At 32.5% G+C, this 24,641-nt stretch overlaps 2 protein-coding genes across 3 annotated transcripts; one reads left to right on the top strand and one right to left on the bottom strand.

The window, feature by feature from the left end:
* Positions 1–2,040: 2,040 nt before the first annotated feature.
* Positions 2,041–5,677, top strand: LOC123922447 (BTB/POZ domain-containing protein At5g48800). The gene is made up of 4 exons (XM_045975160.1): positions 2,041–2,728; positions 3,467–3,533; positions 3,743–4,909; positions 5,041–5,677. Exons 1-4 carry the CDS (start codon positions 2,646–2,648, stop codon positions 5,575–5,577), a joined length of 1,854 nt encoding a protein of 617 aa, XP_045831116.1. The 5' UTR covers positions 2,041–2,645; the 3' UTR covers positions 5,578–5,677.
* Positions 5,678–7,070: 1,393 nt separating this feature from the next.
* On the bottom strand, positions 7,071–16,803 carry LOC123921245 (cytochrome b5-like). Of its 2 annotated transcripts, XM_045973703.1 has the most exons (4): positions 16,540–16,803; positions 14,458–14,524; positions 14,266–14,346; positions 7,071–7,446 (listed from the first exon to the last, which is right to left on the bottom strand). In XM_045973703.1, exons 1-4 carry the CDS (start codon positions 16,630–16,632, stop codon positions 7,277–7,279), a joined length of 411 nt encoding a protein of 136 aa, XP_045829659.1. In that variant the 5' UTR covers positions 16,633–16,803; the 3' UTR covers positions 7,071–7,276. The 2 variants fall into 2 exon arrangements, with proteins under 2 accessions (XP_045829659.1, XP_045829658.1); XM_045973702.1 differs by lacking the exons at positions 14,266–14,346; positions 14,458–14,524; positions 16,540–16,803 and adding exons at positions 7,639–7,705; positions 9,714–9,956 and having other exon boundaries at positions 7,071–7,527.
* Positions 16,804–24,641: the final 7,838 nt, after the last annotated feature.

The raw sequence follows: 24,641 nt of genomic DNA, 5'->3' as shown, positions 1-24,641 counted from the left end.
CCTAATTTGGTCTTGGGACATATTTTGAGTATGAACAATATATTTGCCATGTCAAAACACATGCATGAATGGGTTAGATTCAAGTAGAATTTCTCTTTATTCATAATTGTCACTTTATTTTGTTTGTGATAAAGCTTTTAATGTTGAAGTTGAAAATCAAAAGAATCATGTTTGGATGTATAGTAAAAATAAAATACTAAAACAACAATCGTCCTTTCTATTATTAGCTAGTTATAGGTCCTCATCAATTGTAGTTTCTTTTCATGATAGATTTGAAGTAATAATACTGGTCCAAGTAGTAAGGGTCTTCGTCCCTTTAAGCATGTCGTCAGAGGTTCGATTCCTAGCTCATGCGCATGGAGAAAGTTCGGTTGGGAGGGGAGAATCCACCTTGTGTCCCCCACAGATTCCTCGATGGAGATTTGTCATCGCTAACGATGGTGAAAACTTCGTATCAATATCATGGTAACCCAAAAAGATTTGAAGTAATAACTTTTTAATTTATAAGATTATGAAAACACTTGCTCAAATTTTTTATTTTATTTATGAAAACAAAATAGTGTATGAGCTTAAGAAGAAAAAAGTTAGGTATACTTGTTTTAATAAATAAGTTTATTTTTACATTAATTTTAATAAATTAAAATCAAATTTTACTTACTTTTTCAAATTATATGACTAAGCTCAAACTTTTGGTTTGGCGTGTTCAAATGAGTATTAAATTAGAACCGTGAAAGAGAGCCAAAATATTAACATATATGTGTATATATTTAAATAAAATGTATATCGAAGTGTCATTTTTTTTTTCTTATAGTGTTCACCTTATTTTAATCATGTTAGAAATGAATTATTTAATTTTTTGATAAGACAAGAAATGAATTATGATATATTTCCTTTTAAATATTATTCCTATAGTATCATATTGTCAATATAAATAAGACAAAGTTGTATAATAGAAAAATCACCGTTATCAAAGGAGTCCACAAATTCAGCACAAAAGTAATTTGCATCTGTTTCTTGGTGACCAGACACTCCTTTATGTTTAAATTTTAAAAATGAAAAATCTCAAATAAAAATATTCATTCACATTCATATTATTGACAAAAAAGAAAGCACTATTTATTCATAAGAGAAAATGATTAAATTTGTTTGAGGTAAAAGGGGACATAAAGAGTAACATGACAAAATTGTCAAAACTTGTTTAACAACTTTTGTTCACGCTTTCATTATTTTTTCCTATGTAAAGTCACATTTTTGACTTTTTTCCTCACATTCTTCAACTTTTTTGCGCTTCTTCAGCCGTTGAAACGTTAATCAAATGCATAAGATACATTTAAATTAACCAAATAAAGCAATGTCATAGTGTCTCACTCACAAATTATCAGTGATGTTGACGTTAAACTTGATAAAGAGAAACCACGGTTCGATCTCCTGTAACTATAATTAGGAGGAGTTGGAATCACTTGATGTCAGAACTGACTTCCGAACCGAATATTAAACCGGTGGTAAAAGTAAAAAAAAAAACAAATTATCACGTCACACTTAAATTAGGTCGTAAGCAGATAAGAAAAAAATGATTAAACCAACGATCTAATTCAAACATTTTTTTTATTTGGTTTAAAAACCGAACCGAACTAATAGAGAAAAAAACCGAACCAATGGAGAAATTAATGGAGAAGAGTTTAGGTAGTATGCTAGAGTTTGTAGATTCGATCATCGGCAGAAAAAATCTTATTTACCTTTTAAAATTGAAATCAAATCAATGATTAGTTTTCCATGTCATGGTATATCCAATTTAATTAATTAAATTACGTTTTTATACTGAATGAAATTCACTTTTGAGCCTTTCCAAAAAAAAAAAAAATCACTTTTGAACAAATAATTAATATATAATCAAGGTAATGAAACCGAAATCCTAAATTGATTCATCCACTAACTTATTAGTCTTTTTGAAATTTAAACCATTTGTTCAATTCAAAGTGTACACACACTATAGAATACACATTAGACACTACATTATATTGCTTCGGTAAAATAATTATTGTTCGGTAACATAATTACATTCGAACTCAGGTCAGTGCATATAAAATCACATATGATATAATATAACATCCGAGGTTTTTATGATTTTTTTATTATTATGAATAGAAATCGAACTCAGTATCTGATAGTATTTACAACAATCATACACATTGCGCGTCTCCGCACATCAACCACTTGTCTTATATAGTTCATGTTATCTATCATAAGACATTAGTCTTTGATTTTCATTCAAAGAAACCATCTAGATTCAAAGACAAAATGATTATTATTTTTTCAAAAAAATTGCATAAAAATATATGATATAATCATATAACGTATAAAATAAGTATATGAGAAAGCAAGGTATGTCCCACAAGATAGGTCCATTACTTTGGACAATTGCAATCTATGCATTGAGCACCATCTGTTCAATGAAAATGGCCAAAGAACTACCACAACAGCAACATCTTCAACTTGGTTACTGTCTCTTTCATTACTTCACTGCTACTACCTTAAACTCACTAATATTACTATACTTTTAATCTTTTATTACCTTTCTCTTTACATTCTGTTTTTCTCTTTCACATCACAACACAACTTTGTGTGTTTTTTTCTCACTCTCTATTATGGACCGTACTACTGACAAACATCAGCTGCAACAACAGCAGTTGTCTTTGGCTAAGAATGGCAGGCAAAGATACAATGAATGGTTTGTTACATGCTTTTCTTAGTACCCTTTTGTTTTCTATCTCTTAGTTCCACTCTTAAAGGGTTGTTTGTTTCTTGTTTGCTTCACATGAAAATTGCTACTTGAAGGGTGTGTTTTTTTTGTATCTGTTATTGTATACATGTATTTTGTGTTAACCTTGGTCTTAAGTTAAGTGGTTAATGAACTTCGGTTAAGGTTGAATTTGATCAGGAGTACTCGAGTTCGAATCTTGACTGAAACAATCCTTAGGAAGACTTCACCTGCCTCTTGGCCGAACTCTGAATTACTAGGGTATCTTCTCTTGAGAACCGGAGGATTAAGACTTGTTGCATTCTAATTACTATCATGAGTAGTATTTTGAGTACTATTCCGGATAAAGTTCACTAGCATGTGGCCTTTGGTCAATTTTAGCCGGAACAAGTTCTTTGTTAAATCTATGGTCTTCCATGCATTTTAATATTTATGCTAATTAATTTTGCTTCTGTTGAATATTGTTATTACTTTCTTTTCTTAGGTTCTCTTCTGAATTTGTTGCTGTAATGGAATGATCAAAAGATCTGTTTCTAACTAATGCTGTTATGACTTATGAGATTATGTTATAATGTATCTTAATTGTGGATTTTCTATGATATCAGTGAATTCTTCTACCATCTGATTTTTGCTTTGGATGGCTTCTGAAATCAACTTTTTGAAACCATAAGTTGGTCTTTTGAATGATTTACAATTAACATTTTTCAGGATTTTTCGCGATGTGCCGAGTGATATAACTATAGAAGTGTGTGGAGTAACATTTTCATTACACAAGGTAAGTCCTTAGTTAATTTGAGTGCATATTTGGAATTACTTTGAGTTTGATTGGTGACACCGTGATTTTGTTGAAGCTCTAAAGTATAGTTTTTCTCAATATCATGGTGAAACGTCATGATTCTTTCAAAGTCACTGTCAATCCAAACATGCACTGAGTTTTCACTTTCTCTCTATGATTGTTCTAATTAATGTTATTTCGGTATGTAGTTTCCTCTTGTTTCTCGAAGTGGTAGAATTCGGCGGTTAGTTGCAGAACACAGAGATTCTGATATCTCAAGAGTTGAGCTTCTTAATCTACCAGGCGGCGCTGAATGCTTTGAGTTGGCTGCTAAATTCTGTTATGGTATTAACTTTGAGATTACATCCACGAATGTTGCACAACTATGTTGTGTTTCTGATTACCTTGAAATGACCGATGATTTCTCGAAAGACAATCTCGGTTCACGGGCCGAGGAATATCTCGATTGCATTGTCTGCAAGAATCTTGAAATGTGTGTTGAAGTCTTGCAACAATGTGAAAACCTAATTCCTCTAGCCGATGAGCTTAAAATAGTTACTCGTTGCATTGATGCAATAGCTTCGAAAACTTGTGCCGAACAAATAGCTTCAAGTTTCTCGAGATTAGAGTATAGCAGCTCAGGTAGGTTACACATGAGCAGGCAAGCCAAATGTGATGGTGATTGGTGGATAGAAGATATTTCAGTTTTAAGAATCGACATGTATCAACGAGTCATAACAGCCATGAAGTGTCGCGGTGTTCGGCCAGAGAGTATTGGTGCTTCCCTTGTGAACTATGCAGACAAAGAATTGACAAAGAAATCGAGTTTGTGGAATCAATCTAACCAGAATAAAGTTGATTCAAATTCAGCTTTGCATGAAAGGCTCGTGGTTGAGACTATTGTAAGCCTTTTGCCCGTTGAGAAGCTTGTTGTTCCTGTTAATTTCCTTTTCGGGCTGCTGCGAAGCGCGGTGATGCTTGATTGCGCAATTTCTTCTAGACTTGATTTGGAAAGAAGGATTGGATCACAGTTGGATCTATCTACACTTGATGATATTTTGATTCCATCTTTCAAGCATTCAGGTGATACCTTATTTGATGTTGACACAGTTCATAGACTTTTAGTAAACTTCTGTCAGCAGGAAGATAGTGATGATGATCTAGAAGACGGTTCTCTTTTCGAATCCGATAGCCCTCATTCTCCCTCGCAATCTTCATTAGTTAAGGTGTCAAAATTAGTGGACAATTACCTTGCTGAAATTGCCCCTGATGCAAACTTGAAGCTTTCAAAGTTTTTGGTCATTGCAGAAACATTGCCGGCACATGCACGCACCGTTCATGACGGCTTATATCGATCTATTGATATTTACTTAAAAGTATGTTTTTCATCTTTGCTTCAAGATTTTGTTTGCAATATTTTTCTCTATTTCTAATGAAAAAAATTTAGGATACATGTCTAAGAAAGTTTTGCAATTTAAACTAATTCTTTCTGTAAATGCATTTTCAGGCTCATCAAGGTTTGTCAGATATGGACAAGAAGAAACTATGCAAACTAATTGATTTTCAAAAGCTTACACAAGAAGCCGGAGCACATGCTGCGCAAAACGAGCGCCTTCCTCTACAATCAATAGTGCAAGTTCTATATTTTGAACAACTAAAGCTAAGGAACTCTTTGTCCACCCCCAACGGGGACGATGACATAAAGCCAATGCATGCGTCATGGCGCATAAGTAGCGGTGCACTAAGTGCTGCAATGTCTCCACGCGATAACTATGCATCATTAAGGCGCGAAAACCGTGAACTAAAGCTCGAGTTGGCTCGACTAAGAATGAGACTAAATGATCTAGAGAGGGAGCATGTTTGCATGAAGAGGGATATGGCGAAGTCCGGATCGCGTAAATTTATGAGTTCTTTTTCGAAAAAAATTAGTAAGCTTAGTCTCTTTGGACAACAGAGTTCCTCAAGAGGAACAAGTTCTCCATCTAGGAATTCTCATAGAACAGATTCAAAGGTTATTGAGAGAACTTGTGCTAGCACTGAATAGGTAATGTGTAGCTAGCTTAAATATTTTTCTCTTGTTTTTATCCTTTAAGTGTACTCACTTGGTAACTGTAAGTTATGATCATGGTCACATATTCACTTCATTTTTGCTTTTCTTTGTTCCTTTTAGAAACCTATGTGTTGTTATATGTTCCGACCTCAAGTCCGTTATGCCACGTTTTTGAGGTATTGTCCGTTTTGGGTCTTGTGTAAAAACTGTTTTGTATTTAGTACGTTTAAAGGTGTATTGGTCGGTAGAAGAGTGAACATGTTTATAAATTACTCTTAACCTCGATTTCCAAAAAATGTCAGACTTTTTTGGTGTAATGGAACAATGAGAGACAATATACACTACTAGGATGCTTCTGTATAAAATGTTGCATGAATGTGTAGTCTAATATGTTAAAATGTTGATAAGAATGTTAAAAGTATGTAATAAAGTGTGTGATATTCTTGTTGTGGAAAATTTCTTTGTTGTGCACTAATTGACTTTTGAGAGAAATATACAAATTTGTTCTTTTGTATTTATAACTTTATTCTTTCTGGTCCCAAAAGAAACTTTATTCTTTTATGTATTCTCAATTTTTATCATCATTAAATTGAACGACTCCCAACACAAAATGTAATTCTATTTGAGACATTGTCCAACATTAAATATAGACACTTCTCTCGATTAAAATTTGAACAATGGCTCACCGCATTATGAAAACATTAATCTATTTCGTTAAATCAGATCCTTGTTGGTTAGGTGAATTGTTTTGGGATTTAGGTTTCACACAAATACTCGTAGTAATAGTTGAGATCGAATATTGTGTTAAACCGGCGAATCAACACTGCATACATAAATCAGAATCGTTCGATCATAAGTCTAAAATCTGAAATCGTCTAATGTGCGTAACTGTGTGAAACAATTACTACATCAGAAGGGGTCCGCTGTTTTGAATATGCAAATATGAAATTCATTATTAATTTTGGGTGGAAAAAAGCCAACAATAGGAAGGAATGATGTTAACGTGATAGCAGAATTCTATGCGCATGTTACATTAAATAATGAAAGTGGTAACAAAGATTACACGCATGCAAACTCACACATCATTATTGTGTTCCAACCTTTTTATCTATTTTTGCTTCTAGTAAGTTAACTTTCTTCTTTTTACCTTTTCACATTAGAAATAGTACTATTCAATTTGTTGGTTTTGAGTAGTTAACGAATTCGCCGGAATTCAGGTAGTTAATGAATTTCAGTTAAAATCGAATCAATTAAAAAATCTAAGTTCAGTCATAACTCAATAACACATGTGAGTTCATATATTTATAAGATGTTTCCAACTTATTTTTCTGTAAGTTCTTTCAAATAGACTTATTATTTAAATCCCACTAGACCAAAAACTGTACACAATAGTACCTTAACTAGCTAACTTATCAGCACACACAATGAACCAAAACTTTATACCGTTAAAACTCCATAAAACTGTTCCGATTTCGGTAGCAAAAGAATGACAGAGAAAGACAGTATTAGATTTAACAGCAAATTACAAGTAAAAGGCAAACAATAACAAATATCACAGATTCACATTGTATACCCTAGCAAACCTCATAATTGGGGCACTTGAAAACAAAACAGGCTTGTCTTTCAACAGTCAAAAATAACATATTATTGCAAATGTGGCTAAAAATTTAAGTGTTTTTTGTTGTTTAAATGCTTATGTCGATTTGGTGTAGAAACGAATACCAACTGCCAAACCCAAGATAAGCACAGGAACTAGAAATTGGAGGATCCTGATGATGAACTCGGACGTCTTGTCTTGATTATAGTGAGGTTGTTTTGGAGGAGTGTAGTCAACCTTAGAAGGGATGGTTGATGAATCAATATCTCCAACGTAAAACTCGTCCATCATTGCTACCGCACTTGTGCTGTGACCGATATCGTCAAAATCATTGGACGCATCTTTCCCTGCAAACATATGAAATGGAATTTATATTTACATCTCAGTTCTCTGAGATTATGAGGTTTTAAACTTTTAATTGAATAATTAAGATATTTTTTAAAGACAATGTTGGATACCTGTCGAAGATATTAGGACTTCATCACCACCAGGGTGGTCCTCTAAGAACTTTGTCACATCATAAACCTGTTCCGAAAAAAGATATGGTAAGGTAAAGGAACAGAAACCACCAACACATAATAATTTCATATCACCTTAAAAGATAAAAAAAACTTAGCAGTGTGGTCAAACCATTCTCTGAATTTCATCCAAAAATGGCCAGTTTGGATAAACAATTTATTTAAGCACTTATAAGTTATATCATATAAAAGATTATGTATCAGCTATTTCTATAATAAAAGGTAAAATAAAGTCAAACTGTTTTCATATAATCTATATGTATTTGCATAAGCTGTCCTAGAGACCTTACAAAAATAAGCTGAAAACAGCTTATGAACATGTCATTACATAAGCTGTTTTCGTAAGTTCTCTCAAACAGTCTCACAAGTACTTATGCTTGTAGATAAATTCAAATAAGTCAATTCAAAAAGACCCTAAATCGAAAAGTTATAGCAAAGGCTCAAATCTACAAAATAGCAGAACGGTGTATTCTTCTTAAACGTCGAATGAACATGACTGACTCACTACTCCTTAGTATAAACTCACAAAATATGATTATGTCTGTGACAATGAAGAATGTTTCCCAACCATTCCTACTTTTGATTGTATTTAAGTTTAGAAAGACATAAAAAGGATAAAGAAAACAAGCCGAAAGACAAAGCCAAGGAAAAGTAAATCTAAGTAATATTCCAAACTCTTGTTTCCAATATAATAAAACAGCATGTCCTACTTGAAAGAAGTCAATTACAAAGAATTGGGGAAATTGTCGAGATTTTTCTTGTTTCCATATAGTATCAAGTATCAACACTTTAGATTGAAGGCGAATCCGATGTCCAACATGTGTCATCGGTGCCCGACACTGAAACATGAGTTTGCATTCAATGACTTTCATTTTTTCAAATTATTACCAGTGACAGTGTCATGTCTGGTGTCTGTGCTTTGTAGGTTACAAGTCAAATATAAAGAAGCACAAACTAAATGTTGAATAGTAATACGTTGTCCTAATTTTCAACATCTGCTTTTCTCTCCTTGTTTACAAACTTAAGATTTCAAGACAATGAGTAATATAATCCTACAATAAATTGTGTGTAACATAGAAGCCATATACAGCTTTAAAAATCTACTTTTCCCTAATGGAATCATGGTCAGCATTCCAGAATATGAAACTTAACATGTCTTATCATTTAATTCTAATCACAGAAAACAATCATAAAATCTAACCTTAATTTGCAAATGGCTACAAATTGAGATCAACAACTAAAAAATAGCACTTTGAAAAAGTAAAGAAATCAATCAGAAACTGAGACTTAGTATTTTGAGCAACTAATTAAAAAAAGATCAGTCCTTTAAAAGTAAATCATTATGCTTCAAAACAGCGTTGCCAATCGCAGATCACGGAAAATAACAGTTTGTCAAATGGCGCTTCACTATAGGGTTATAATGCTGCAATAACTGCTATTTGGCAACACTATACTAATTACTAAATAACTATGAAACACCGACAACGACACGTCGACACCAGTAAAAATTTGAAAAAACAAATTAATTGAATGTGATAACATTGAATGTGATAACATGTGTTGGTGTTGAACACCGGACACGTTTTCCATCAGAAGTGTCGGTGCTACAGAGCTAAATAGCACATCTAAGAACAATAACGATTTGTTCAAATTATGCTTTCGTAACCTCTATTAGATAACACTTACAACTAACACACAGCACCAAAACACCATAATAAAAGCACAGTATAATTTTCAGTAAATATTCATCATATAAAAAAAAAAAAAAATCCCTTTATACAAAATGGAACCTTTTTCAATCAAAATTCACAACAAACCCTATCCCTTACATAGATCTAACTATTCCATTCCTCTAACTAAGGTTCTTACAACAAAACATTTAAATACAATGTGAATTTCAACCATTCCACAATTCAATACACTTCAACAACAATAACAAAAAAAAAACTAGATTTTTAACAGAACCAATGAAATTACAAAAAAAACAGAAAGGAAAATGAAGAAGACAGCATTACCTTATTATGAATGACAAGCCAACAGTCTTTGGCAGTGTTGTGATGAGAAACATCAGCCAAAGTGAAGACCTTCTTGGTATTGTCTCCACCCATTGTTACTTGTTATTCAGTGCTCACAAAAAAATTGAGAGTATTTGAATAAAGAGCAACAAAAAAAAAGGTGGATAGTTGGTGAGAATGAATAGCAAAGAATTGTGGTTGGTATAGTATTATTGGTAATGGGTTGGTGAAGGTTGGAAATGTTTTGTCACCAACAATAACTATAAGTAATAACCTAGCCAACTTCTAGAAATTATTTATTTGCATATGCTAGTATTAACTTTGAATTATTTGCATATACTAGTATTAAACTTTGAATTATTTGCATATATTATGTATTAACTTTGAATTATTTGCATATGCTAGTATTAACTTTGAATTATTTGCACATACTAGTATTAATTTTGAGGAAAGTGCTAATATCGACTACTTAAATAGGAGGTCCAACAGTTCCCGTGAGCTTAGCTGAGTTGGTAGGGACATCGCACTATATGTGCAAGAGCTCGGGTTCGAACATGTGATGAAAGTACAAAAGCAAGTATTTTCGTTATATCGTATCCACAGAGACTAGTGTGATATCAAAGATTGATTTTAAATTTCCATGATTTTAAGTACGGGTTTTTGTAAGATTTGTTTTGAGAACATAAAAGTGCGATTAGATAAAAGGATTTAAACTTTCGGATAATAAAAAGTTGTCGGAACTAGATTCATTATCTTGTTAGCATGTATCAATCAACCTCACTATATATATTTCATTTACCAATCATTATTATCAAATATCACACATCGAACGTATCCGTGTCCGGATTACGCCGTGAAATCTATTATATCTATCAACGTTCGATGTCTCGAATCATTAATCGACATAATAGCATTAAGATCTGATATTTGACGTGATTACTAAACTCGACATCTATGTCTAAACATTTTAGTTTAATAAGTGATTATCTTTTACTCTTGATTCAAACAATATATGTCTATGTTGTTCAAATCTTTTAGAAATAGACAATTAAAACAAGATAACACTTTATAATGATTGATAAAGAAAACATATATATTAAGATTAAATTGACTACATGTTCACAAAATAACTACATCTAATCCCAACAACAAAGGAATTTAGCTAGACATGATAAAAGTAAACTTACAAGAAAAAGGGATGAAGAACATCTCTTGATTTCTCAAGTACAATGATGAATCCAACTTCAAGAACTCTTAAAACTAATGTTACTCGTATCTCTGAACTATTACAAAACTATATATCTAAGAAAATGGCTTCTGAGTTCTATTTATAGATTTTCAGGACAGAGGAGTTCGCTAAGCGAAATGATGTTCGCTGAGCGAACTAGTTACTTAAGCAAGGGGTTTCTTGACACGTAGCAAAAGGCTTGACTCATCACTTTGTTCGCCGATGCTCGCTATGTCTCGCTAACAGACCCTTCCTCCCGGGTTGTGCTCGCCATCTCTCGCTATCTTTCGCTGAGCGAACGTTGAGTTTGCTGTCCTGTTCGCTGAATCTCGCTGAAGCTCGCCATGGACCCTTAACCCACTGGTTTAGTTCGCTGTAGCTCGCTATGGCTTCGCTGAGCGAAGGCTTCAAAACCTGTTTTTCTAGCCATTCCTAACAAAAATGCCTTGGGATTAATTCCTCTTTGATTTAATGTTATATTTACACCAAAAGGGGTTTTAATCAAGATTTCTTTATAAAAGTATTGGTAAGTGCTCATAATTCATGATACAATATAACTAAAATTGGGCACTTATCAAATCTCCCCAACTTAGGACTTTGTTTGTCCTCAAACAAAAGGTAATATTTCAACAAGCTCAAAATTTTAAATCTCAGGAAAGGTTTGTAATCAATCAAAGTTTTTGAAATTTCTTTTCCTAAGCATGAGTAAAACAATGCCTACTCAAGACTATTCCTTAAAACTTTCAAAAGAACAAAGCATGATCATGAATTGATTGCTATGTCTAAGCAAAATTCTCCACATTTTTATTAAACAATCAAGACTCAAGTGTTATCAAAAATTTCTCACCAATATATCACTCAAAGGTAAGTGTTTCACTCAATCCAAACAAAGTGCATGCAACAATTCAATTCAAACATTTATCAGAGCAATGTCACAAAACATGTCGTCAATCGTGGATCACTAAGGACTTTATTAAGCTTGTAACGGGGCTGGGCTACAAAAAATCATTGTTTTTCTTTGGATTTCAAAAGGTCTTAAGGATAAGAGAGCAATAACAAAGCTTACAGAACTTCAAATTCATCTAAAATTTCGCATTCATTTACTCCCTTTCTTTCCTTTCTCCCCTATTTCATTGGTGATTCTTTTCTTTCTTTACAATGACACTTTTTTTTTCTTTCAAATTTTTCTTTTTCTTTCTTTTTGTGTCAATCTTTTATTTTCAACATTTTTCTCTTTTCAATCACCCAATCCACTACTTTTCCAAATCATTTTTATGACATTTGTAACCTACTTCTCCCCAACTTGAATCTTAACATGACCCTAATTGAAATACAAATGCTCTCCTATCCTAAGACAAGGGTAGAGTAGTTGTTTTTCCATTCTTTTGGTTTCAGGGTTTATAAAACAAATAATTTTCAAAATTTTAAGGCTCAACAGGGGACACAAAAGATCACTATCTCACAAAGTAGGTTAAGTTTGGCCAAGTAGTTATCACTCAAAAAAGAAACAGGGCCTTGATCATATCCACAATATCAAACACATTAGTGACAGCAAGATTAAGTTAAAATCAAATGAGCACACATCATTGCTGGCTCTCAAAAATTTATGTAAACAATGGAAAGTTCACACATTCTCACCCGGCTAGGTTGATAACACAAGCTTCAATCATGTTCAACAAAAATATTGAAAATCATCTTAGAACAATCAACACAATTCAAAACCATGTTAGGTTCCTAAGCCTATTTCAAGGACTAATCAAGAAGTTTTGACATGAAGTTTCACAAAACATTTTCAACATGCTTGATCATTGATTTACCACAAACCTAACTTCAGATTTTTCCTAATCATGTGAGCTTGTTTGCAAAAAAAGCTTTTCACAATATTCACACTACTTAAAAACTTATCACCAAATATTTAAACATTAAACTTAAAAACTTCCAAAAGACATTGTCTCAAACATTGTCAGGTACCACACCACATGTTCAGAATACAAAAGCTTAACAAAACCACATAAAACACAATTTAAATTTGTTCACAACAAAAACAACTAAATAAACCAACTAGTAAAAGAAATAAATGACTGAAAGCTTGTAAATTTTCACTCATTTTGGTGAGCTTTCAGTCATCATCTGAATCTGCTTCTTCTTCATCCTCCTCCTCCATGCTTGCATCACCCTCACCACCATCATCTTCTTCATCATCATCATCCATACCAGCTTCTTCACCAGCATCAGCATTTGGTGCCATCCCTCCCCCAATGAAAGTAGGCCTGTCCTCAGGCCATGCAACAAATGTTTGGAAATCTTGCGGTGTCATCACCGACTGCCCGGTGTGCTGATTATAGAAGGACTGCTGCATTGCACTCATGGCTCTATACCCTGCATCATTTTGATCATATAAATGAGTAAAGAAATTGTAAAAGTTTTGATCAGAGAATCCGGAGGTGGCTGGTTGAGTATGTGGCTGTGGTGGTGGTGGTGGTGGTTGTTGTCGTGCCCTTCTTCTCTTTGGCTTGCAGTAGCGGTCAACATAGTCATCATTGATGGTGGGAATTTCCTCATTCCCAATCTGAGGAAGATGCAGTCTGTTGGCCGAGCATAATCCCATAATGAGACATGGGAAACCTAAAGGACTCGTGCTCTTTACCTTGGATGACCTAAGTGCCTTATCCGGGTGACCACTTAGAACAATTTCTTTCATCCACCTAGAGATTATTCCCGCCACATCTATTTCCAAATCCTCATTTATGTAATGGATGAGGCCCAGGATGTTCATGGTGGCATCTGAAGGATGGGAATTAGGTTGGATGTTGTACAAGACCAGATTGAATAGCAGCACAGTGAAGGTTTTCATGTCCTCTCTCATTGCCCTCAAAGGTGTTTGGGTCGCATTGAAGACAAAATCGGTGTTTGGTCGAAGCAGCCTACTCCTCATGGACGGAGCATCCCAAGTTCCCCTATTCCGTTGTTTTTGGAATGCACACAGTGTTTCATTGCGTGGCAATGTGAAAGGGTTTCCAAGGTATGCATTGATGGCATCGCGGTCGAATTGGATGGTGCGACCACGAACCATGGTGGTGTAGGAGAAAGGTTCATCACCTTCTGGGAGAGCATTAGCATAAAATTCTCTCACTATGACCGGGTTGTAGGTGGTTGGTGGGTGGACAATTTTTTCCCAACCCCGGAGTTGCACAATTCTTGCAAACCTCTCATAATCTCCATGCTCATAGATGTCAAAGATCCTTTCACTCAAAATTTTTCTCTTTTCCAGAGCCCTAAACCGATCAAATTGCTCTTGCCCTTTGAAACGATTCATGTCCAAATCTCCAACGTAAAACTCGTCCATCATTGCTACCGCACTTGTGCTGTGACCGATATCGTCAAAATCATTGGACGCATCTTTCCCTGCAAACATATGAAATGGAATTTATATTTACATCTCAGTTCTCTGAGATTATGAGGTTTTAAACTTTTAATTGAATAATTAAGATATTTTTTAAAGACAATGTTGGATACCTGTCGAAGATATTAGGACTTCATCACCACCAGGGTGGTCCTCTAAGAACTTTGTCACATCATAAACCTGTTCCGAAAAAAGATATGGTAAGGTAAAGGAACAGAAACCACCAACACATAATAATTTCATATCACCTTAAAAGATAAAAAAAACTTAGCAGTGTGGTCAAACCATTCTCTGAATTTCATCCAAAAATGGCCAGTTTGGATAAACAATTTATTTAAGCACTTATAAGTTATATCATATAAAAGATTATGTATCAGCTATTTCTATAATAAAAGGTAAAATAAGCTGAAAACAGCTTATAAAAGATAAAATATAATCTATATGTTTTTGCATAAGCTGTCCTAGAGACCTTACAAAAATAAGCTGAAAACAGCTTATGAACATGTCATTACATAAGCTGTTTTCGTAAGTTCTCTCAAACAGTCTCACAAGTACTTATGCTTGTAGATAAATTCAAATAAGTCAATTCAAAAAGACCCTAAATCGAAAAGTTATAGCAAAGGCTCAAATCTACAAAATAGCAGAACGGTGTATTCTTCTTAAACGTCGAATGAACATGACTGACTCACTACTCCTTAGTATAAACTCACAAAATATGATTATGTCTGTGACAATGAAGAATGTTTCCCAACCATTCCTACTTTTGATTGTATTTAAGTTTAGAAAGACATAAAAAGGATAAAGAAAACAAGCCGAAAGACAAAGCCAAGGAAAAGTAAATCTAAGTAATATTCCAAACTCTTGTTTCCAATATAATAAAACAGCATGTCCTACTTGAAAGAAGTCAATTACAAAGAATTGGGGAAATTGTCGAGATTTTTCTTGTTTCCATATAGTATCAAGTATCAACACTTTAGATTGAAGGCGAATCCGATGTCCAACATTTGTCATCGGTGCCCGACACTGAAACATGAGTTTGCATTCAATAACTTTCATTTTTTCAAATTATTACCGGTGACAGTGTCATGTCTGGTGTCTGTGCTTTGTAGGTTACAAGTCAAATATAAAGAAGCACAAACTAAATGTTGAATAGTAATACGTTGTCCTAATTTTCAACATCTTCTTTTCTCTCCTTGTTTACAAACTTAAGATTTCAAGACAATGAATAATATAATCCTACAATAAATTGTTTGTAACATAGAAGCCATATACAGCTTTAAAAATCTACTTTTCCCTAATGGAATCATGGTCAGCATTCCAGAATATGAAACTTAACATGTCTTATCATTTAATTCTAATCACAGAAAACAATCATAAAATCTAACCTTAATTTGCAAATGGCTACAAATTGAGATCAACAACTAAAAAATAGCACTTTGAAAAAGTAAAGAAATCAATCAGAAACTGAGACTTAGTATTTTGAGCAACTAATTAAAAAAAGATCAGTCCTTTAAAAGTAAATCATTATGCTTCAAAACAGCGTTGCCAATCGCAGATCACGGAAAATAACAGTTTGTCAAATGCCGCTTCACTATAGGGTTATAATGCTGCAATAACTGCTATTTGGCAACACTATACTAATTACTAAATAACTATGAAACACCGACAACGACACGTCGACACCAGTAAAAATTTGAAAACACAAATTAATTGAATGCGATAACATGTGTTGGTGTTGAACACGGTCATGCTTTCCATCAGAAGTGTCAGTGCTACAGAGCTAAATAGCACATCTAAGAACAATAACGATTTGTTCAAATTATGCTTTCGTAGCCTCTATTAGATAACACTTACAACTAACACACAGCACAAAAACACCATAATAAAAGCACAGTATAATTTTCAGTAAATATTCATCATATAAAAAAAAAAAAAAAAAAAAAAAGTCCCTTTATACAAAATGGAACCTTTTTCAATCAAAATTCACAACAAACCCTATCCCTTACATAGATCTAACTATTCCATTCCTCTAACTAAGGTTCTTACAACAAAACATTTAAATACAATGTGAATTTCAACCATTCCACGATTCAATACACTTCAACAACAATAACAAACAAAAAAAAACTAGATTTTTAACAGAACCAATGAAATTACAAAAAACCCAGAAAGGAAAATGAAGAAGACATCATTACCTTATTATGAATGACAAGCCAACAGTCTTTGGCAGTGTTGTGATGAGAAACATCAGCCAAAGTGAAGACCTTCTTGGTATTGTCTCCACCCATTGTTACTTGTTATTCAGTGCTCACAAAAAAATTGAGAGTATTTGAATAAAGAGCAACAAAAAAAAAGGTGGGTAGTTGGTGAGAATGAATAGTAAAGAATTGTGGTTGGTATAGTATTATTGGTAATGGGTTGGTGAAGGTTGGAAATGTTTTGTCACCAATAAAAACTATAAGTAATAACCTAGCCAACTTCTAGAAATTATTTATTTGCATATGCTAGTATTAACTTTGAATTATTTGCATATATTATGTATTAACTTTGAATTATTTGCATATGCTAGTATTAATTTTGAGGCAAGTGCTAATATCGACTACTTAAATAGGAGGTCCACCAGTTTTCATGAGCTTAACTCAGTTGGTAGGGACATCGCATTATATGTGCAGGAGTTCGGGTTCGAACATGAGACACTCCACTTATTCACATTTAACATGGATTTTCTAGCCACTAGGCTACTTGACCAAAAATAATAATAATAGGAGGTCCACCATAATACGGTGTCAAAAAATTATCAATTTTTTTTTACAAGATTTAGGTCACAACTACATTATCGATCATACTAGTATAAAGATTTAGGTCACCTATTTAAGTCACAACCGCAAAATTTGGTTAAAAGCGGAGAACCCGCCGTCTCTTGTATCCCTGAGTTCTAAAAAAATTATTGATTGTTAAACGGTAATGGAAACTTCGTACTCTTACTTTATACTAACACAATAACAAAATAACAATAATGTTATTGTTGATAGTATCCCCTACCTCATTTATTCTCAGTCATCTCCGCAATATCTCATAATCAATTACTCCAAATTAATTACCACCAACAGTTGGCAGGTACGTTAATAAGAGAGCCTCTGAGTTCTTGATTCTTTTAGAGAGCATAAGGAAACAAAGATATTTTCCAAAATTAGTGTTATGGTGGAAATGCAAAAATGATTCAAACTTAGTCAGCTTTACCCTAAATATATGTTGTTAGAAGCCATAAATCTTGACTTTTGGATATTCACCTTAAGAGGCATGGCATGAAGAATGAAAGACCTCATTAATAAGGTGAGCTACGAAGGACTTAGCTTAAAGTGAATAAGAAACAATTATTTACAAAAAATAAGTGAGAAATAACACATCCCGTCGATAAGGAGATAAAGGATCACCATATCTTAAGCCTATGTGGGAAGAAAAGCTAGGTAGCATTACTGTTCCATTTCAAAGACAAAAAAATAAGCAGTTATAAGATTCAAAATTCTAACTTTGAAAAAATTTCAATCAATTCTATCATAAGCCTTTTTAAAATCGATCTTAAATAAAAATGACTCATTTCGCCCATTTTTTTATGCATGTAATGAACAATTTCTTAACCAATTATGGCCTTATATCATAAGTGCTCCTACTTGGAATAAAATTAATTTGAAAGGGACTTATAAGATTATACATGTAAGGCCTAATTTGTCTAACAATAATTTTGGAAATAAATTTTTAGGGACCAATTGCAAATACTTATTGGCATAAAGTCATTCAAAGTAGTAGGAACTGTAGGATCACCAATCTTATGAATGAGAACAAGAATTTCAGCTAATTTAAGAGCAATAATACATGTGTTAAAAGTAGTAAGGATTGGTAGAATCTCCTTGTGGAAAAAGATTTTTAAAATAGTAAGAGAGGACACAATTCTTAAAAACCTCCTCATCTGTGCACCAAACCTCGTCAATGTGCTAAATAAGAGAGGGCACAATACAAAGATTATTGTTTGAATATTCATACATCATTACAAAGAAAAGTAACTAACTTAGTTAAGTGTTAACTAAATTATCAAACTAACTTTTCAAATAGTGATATGTTTGTAATTACAGAGATTAATAATTCAAATTCAAATAAGATTACAAAGATGCAAACATATCACTCAATTTTTAATGTTGTTACCAATATTTTTAAAAATGAAACATAGATACATAGATGGAACCGGTGAAATATTTGGTTCTTTAGTTCAATTCTTGTTTGGTTACATGTTTTTTTTAGCTCAATTGATTGACGACTGTACTATGGTTGAATCGGCTTAACTGAACAGAGTTTAATCCAGTTCGATCCAATTTTATTTTATTTTTTTAGTATATAAACAAAATGACAAATACCACCGAAATTCGCATACATAAGTGTGAAATTTCATGTTTAAATCTAGGTAAAAACGTTTAGTCTAACAATATCAACATTTGTTGAGCTAAAACTTATAGATGGTTCAATCCAATATCAAGAAACTCGGAACAAAACTTAACATTTATGATTTCCCACAAATTTCCTCTATCGGAGATATTTGATATGCACTTAACAGAACTAGATGACTCCAGTAGTGAGGCTCAAAATGGTTACGGTGGAAGTAAACGCTTTTGGTACGGTAGATCACGATGGAGAAGGTATATGTAAAACACATTAGTACTCCAACGTTCAAGTCAGTATATGATCAAGGAGGAGCGAAAATGAAAAGTGGTTGAATTATATACCTTGGTGTTGGAGCTTGTCTTTATAAGGGTAGACGGTTATAATCGTTTGTAACAGCTGACAACAACTTACACTTGGGACGAAGAGAGTCGTTGAGATAAATATAACGGTCCCACGAGCATATGAGAGTCATATTAGCTATAGGGGGTGTACAAGAACTATTGTGTATGTTACCTTTGACTTGTGCGAGAGAAGATTTCGTAAAAGGAGTGAATTTAGACTGCATCTAAAATGTTTGGGCCGCATGTGTTGAACCTTAATTTAGTCCAGAACAATATTTAAGATAAGGAGTCTTGCTAACATGTGCCCTAAGGACACATGTTAAGGAACTCAAAAGTGGAAAGCTTACATTGAAGAAAGGTACTCCATCTAGTACTTTTTATAATGAACACTTTGGAAAAAATTACACAAACCAGTGAAGCACATTGTACATAGTTATTTTTAGGAAAACGTGCTCTTGAAGGAAAAATTATTTCAGGAAGTAATATTGGAGATCAGGTTTTCATACATAGATTTTCTTTGACATCATCTGACGTAAGAATTCCTTTTAAATTTCAACGGAGACAATTTCCTTTAATGATTTCTTTTGCGATGACTATTAATAAGAGCCAGAGACAATCTTTAAAGCATGTTGGGATATATCTTTCGTCGTCAGTGTTTTCACATAGTCAGCTGTATATTGCGATTTCATGAGTTACTTCTAGAAAAGGATTAAAAATATTGATTATCGACGATGACGGCGAAGATACGACTAAGACTTTAAATGTGGTCTATAAGGAAATCTTCCGTAATGAATAATGCTAGCAACACACTCTTTAACAAACACACTCTAACACACTCTCTTTTATTGGTTGAAATTCACATGGGTCCCATAAAAAAATGTGGACCCATATAACTTTTATGGGACCCATATAAATTTTAACCAATAAAAGAGAGTGTGTTAGAGTGTGTTTGTTATTGGAGTGTGTTGCTAGCACTCCTCCTTTCGTAATATACCTTCCTTTGTATGAATATTTATCCAAAATTATTGTTGAACTATCGTTTAATATTACTCAAAAATTTCCATATACCTTATATTATTGCAATTATCATATCGTAATTTATAATTACATATCTTACAGCTAATTAGACCTGTGCACCGCACGGGTCGATGTTCTAGTATAAACATACTTTTAATTACCCTTTCACTAAACACTAGGTGATTTTTCTTACATTCTCGATACTTTTAAAATTGAATTTCTAATAGTATTACACTCAATAAGTGCAGAAAACCTGGGGCAGTAGTGGTGCTTAGAATACTCAAAACTTAACACCCCACAATGATCAACATTCCTTTCCGCCGACACTCTCTTTGTGTGTGCACATCAAAATTTGTAATACATCAAAATTTTCGACCATCTTTGCACAAATACAGTACGTAATGTCTCTCAGATTGATGCCATAGGGAATTACTACAATCAAAACAATCTTTTTAAGTCCTGCAACACTCGAGAAATTACTCTCTGCGGCACATATAATAGTTGATTTATAAAAGAAAAGAAAAACTCTTAGTTTGGACCCAACAAAATGTTAATCTCACAATATCACATTCTGAACTTAGTAGTATGAATTATAATTTTTAGTTATAAATAGTAAATACATAATATATCAACCTATTTATTTTGTATTGATATGAAGTTTCCACCATTGTTAAACGATGATAAATTTCCATCAAAAAACTTATGAGATCAGTCTTCTTTACACTTTTTAGGCCTCTATAAATGTTGGGTCGGTCTAGTTTACACTTTTTAATGTAGGATTATTATTTTACTTCTACTCTCTAGTTAATGGAATGATCATTGCTTTCAAAAAATTACACTAGTAAAAAATAAAGTTAATTGATAAATTATCATTGTCATGTCTTATATATAAAAATGTTAAACAACACTCGATCATTCTAAAACGAATTGATTATTGTGTAAAAAATAAAATAAATACTTGACATATTTTAATTTTGTACTTCATCCTGTTCATACGTAGAAAACTTATAGTGGTACTTAGTTAGAAATGATTTGAACCTAAGTCTTAAAATGCGTGAATATGTAGAGTGTGAAGATCTTTTCGTAATACTAGGGTTTCCTAGATATCTCATGACATTATCCCACGACCAAGTCCTAGCTAGCCTATCCTCTAATACTAGCCGTTGGGGAAATGTTTCGGCCCAACCTCATGAGAATGTTGGATCCTTTCCTTCATTGGGCGAAATGGGCCCGTGTTCCCTGAATAGGCGCAACCCATATGACAATGATGACTTTGACCCAAATAGTGACTTTGAGAATCCGCCCAGTACACCGCCGATTTTATATAAGTAATTTTTTATATTTTAAATTCATTGTATAATTGATATATTTGATCTAAAAAACATCAGTTACATTGGTTGTTTAATCAGTCGAAAAAGTAAAAAACTATCCGGAGACGGTATCTACCGGAATTGGATCTGGTGCAGTCACTTTTCCATGCAGTCATTTTATAGTCGTCCGATTAGATCGGACAGCTTAAACAAATGCAGTCAATAAATAAGTTTTTAAATCATAACTGTCTGATCTTGATCAGACGGCTGTAGATGGCCTGAATGCATGACTGCACCAAAAAGGTGACTGCACGGAATCCGGGTCCACTAAGTCTGTATCTACCACACCAAAGTGTCCAAGTTGAACCTAGTTGACCTTTAATTTATCTGAACCGTTCATTATCATTCTTGAACTAATCTATGGCAAACCGATGTAGCCATCATTCACCAACTTCTTTATTTTTATTTTTTCCACATAACGCGTTTATAAAAAGCATTTAAAAATAAACTCTGTATGGGAAAATTGGCCAACAATAACACACTTCACGTGTTGAATCATGAACAAATTAATTGTAAAATACTAGTAACCAGTATTTGCAAAACAACATCTTATCAATTTTTTTATTATACTATTTTTAATTTTCTCTTATAGCCGTCAAGATGTTCATAATTCATACGAAGCTTCGGTCACACAAAATAATGTTCATACGAAGCTACGTACGTACAAAGTATTGACCCCATAAATTTAGGCATGGTATGGTCAGATCAATCACATATATAGTCTTCTTATACTCCTGTTTTTATCGACCCGGATCCTCTGCTGCCATCTTATCTGCTGCTATCCTGCTGCAGCATGTGAACCATTGGATTCTTCATTATTAACTAGTCATTTTCAATTGTGCGCATATTATTATTTACTATCTTTTCCTTATAATCACTTAATTAGGCTTTGGACAAAATATTCATTTTTTCTTTCCTGACACATGGATAATTTATATTCATAATATTATATAACTAAAATATTATTATATCATCACTTAATATTGACTTATTTAAATCAGTATATTTAAATAATTTTGTATAGAAATATTTTGGTCTCTTATCTTTATTTTAGATTTTAAGTTGATCCTTTATTTTTTAAAAGTTTTAAGTTGGTCCCTTATCTTTTCTTTAAGTTTCAAGTTGGTCCCTTTTTTTTTTTTAAGTTTCAAGTTAATTTCTTAAGTTTGGTCTCAGTAATGTTCCATGCCATTTTCTTTTAATTAAAAAAACAAAATTAAAACATAAGGGACCAACTTGAAATCTAACATAAACATAAGCGACCAACATGGAACCAAAAATAAACATAAGTGACCAACTTTTTTTTGAACAAGCATAAGAGACCAACTTAAAACCTAAAATAAAGATAATGGACCAAAAGTGTAATTAACCCTAATTCTATATAACTTAAACAAAATATGTATGAATTGTACGTACGAGAAGAGATTGTAAAACGTCCACAAATCCTAGCTTAATTGGCAAAAATATCGAAATTGCAAGTGTCGAACGTCAGGACCGGAATTTGAACTTCGGTAACTCCACTTTGTGTGTGAGAGTTTTCAATAATTTTGTCATTTCATTTATAAAAAAAATAAAAAGATATTGTAAAAACAACTTATTTGTTAGGGGTGTTTGTAACAAATAAAAATAGGTTCTCACAAAATGGTCTTTTAAAATGCTGGTAAGACATTTGGAACCCACCGAAACTTTATATGTACTGTATCATTGTATTATGAATATATATTGTCCATGTGTCAAGAAAGAAAAAATAATATATTGTCTAAAGCCTAATTAAGTGATTATAAGGAAAATATAGTAAATAATATAATATGCGTACAATTGAAAAATGAGTAGTAACAATGAGGAATCCAATGGTTGACATGCTGCAGCAGGATAGCAGCAGATAAAATGGCAGCCGAGGATCCGAATATTCTGTTTTTATTCACTTGACTCATGTTATAAAAAGTATATATTGATATTTGAGTTGAAAATCATTAAATACATATATTATCGACCAATATTCAAGTTGCCTATACAGAGACAACAAGCAACACAAGTTACAAAAATATTCCAAGTACCACTTTTTATGTGTACGGTGAAGGATCAAATAACAACGGTTTATAAATATTTAATATGTTTTTTTGACTCGTTAAAATTAAAGAATTAATCAATTTTATTAAATATTATTAATATTGATTAGAATCAATAATATATTAAATTATTTTAAATTTGTATAAAATTTTGCATGTATGATTTATATGATATTATTGTTGCGTATATTTTCCGTATGATTATAGCTAATTTTTTCTTTGGTAATGTAAGGTAATATGTAATTATTGTGTATATTTTACTTATATAATATTCTAAAAAAAATTATAATATTAATATTTAGAGGTATATTTGAAAAATAATAATAAACTTATTTAGTAATTTGAATTTTTTTTTGGTAATGCCGTCAATTGAATTTCATAAAACTTAAAAGATCAGTCTATGTAATCGTACGTAGATGCAAGATATTCGGATTACACCAATTTTTTTTGAAAGAGTCTTGTATATTTCACTTAAGGAGACTTTCTTTTTTCTAAACAACACTTATATATAAAAAATGGTGCGAGGGAGTATACATTTCAAATTATGGTACTAGAATTTTCATTTGCTTTTAAAAAAATGAAGAGTATATCATGTTTCAAATTAAATAACGTGTTTAATTATCACCAAACTCTTGTTCAAAGACAAGTAAACACAACTTTATGTAAAACTCAATTGTCAAGTATCTTATTATTAAATTTTTCATTCGACGTCACTACTATTTTGGTCAAAAATATCTTTCAAACATAGACATCAAAACATAAAACAAGTAGTATACTTTAAACCAAATGGCACGATTAAGTATACTTTAAGCCAATTGGTACGATTAAGATATGATGATTTGATCAATACTGTTTCAATTAAAACAATAGAAATATAAGCCAAATTTCAAAGTACTAAGTTTTATTTTTCTTGTCAAGACAAATACTACTTTAATCTTAAGAATTTTAAATAAATTTTCAAACAATAACATAATATGGATCTGTTTGGATAAACAATTTATTTGTAATTTATAGCACAAACACTTATAATTATAAGCGTTAACATATAAATTTACATAAATTATTT

This window comes from Trifolium pratense, linkage group LG4 (genome assembly GCF_020283565.1).
Source record: "Trifolium pratense cultivar HEN17-A07 linkage group LG4, ARS_RC_1.1, whole genome shotgun sequence".
NCBI lineage: Eukaryota > Viridiplantae > Streptophyta > Magnoliopsida > Fabales > Fabaceae > Trifolium > Trifolium pratense.
This window is presented reverse-complemented; position numbering and strand designations above follow the sequence as displayed.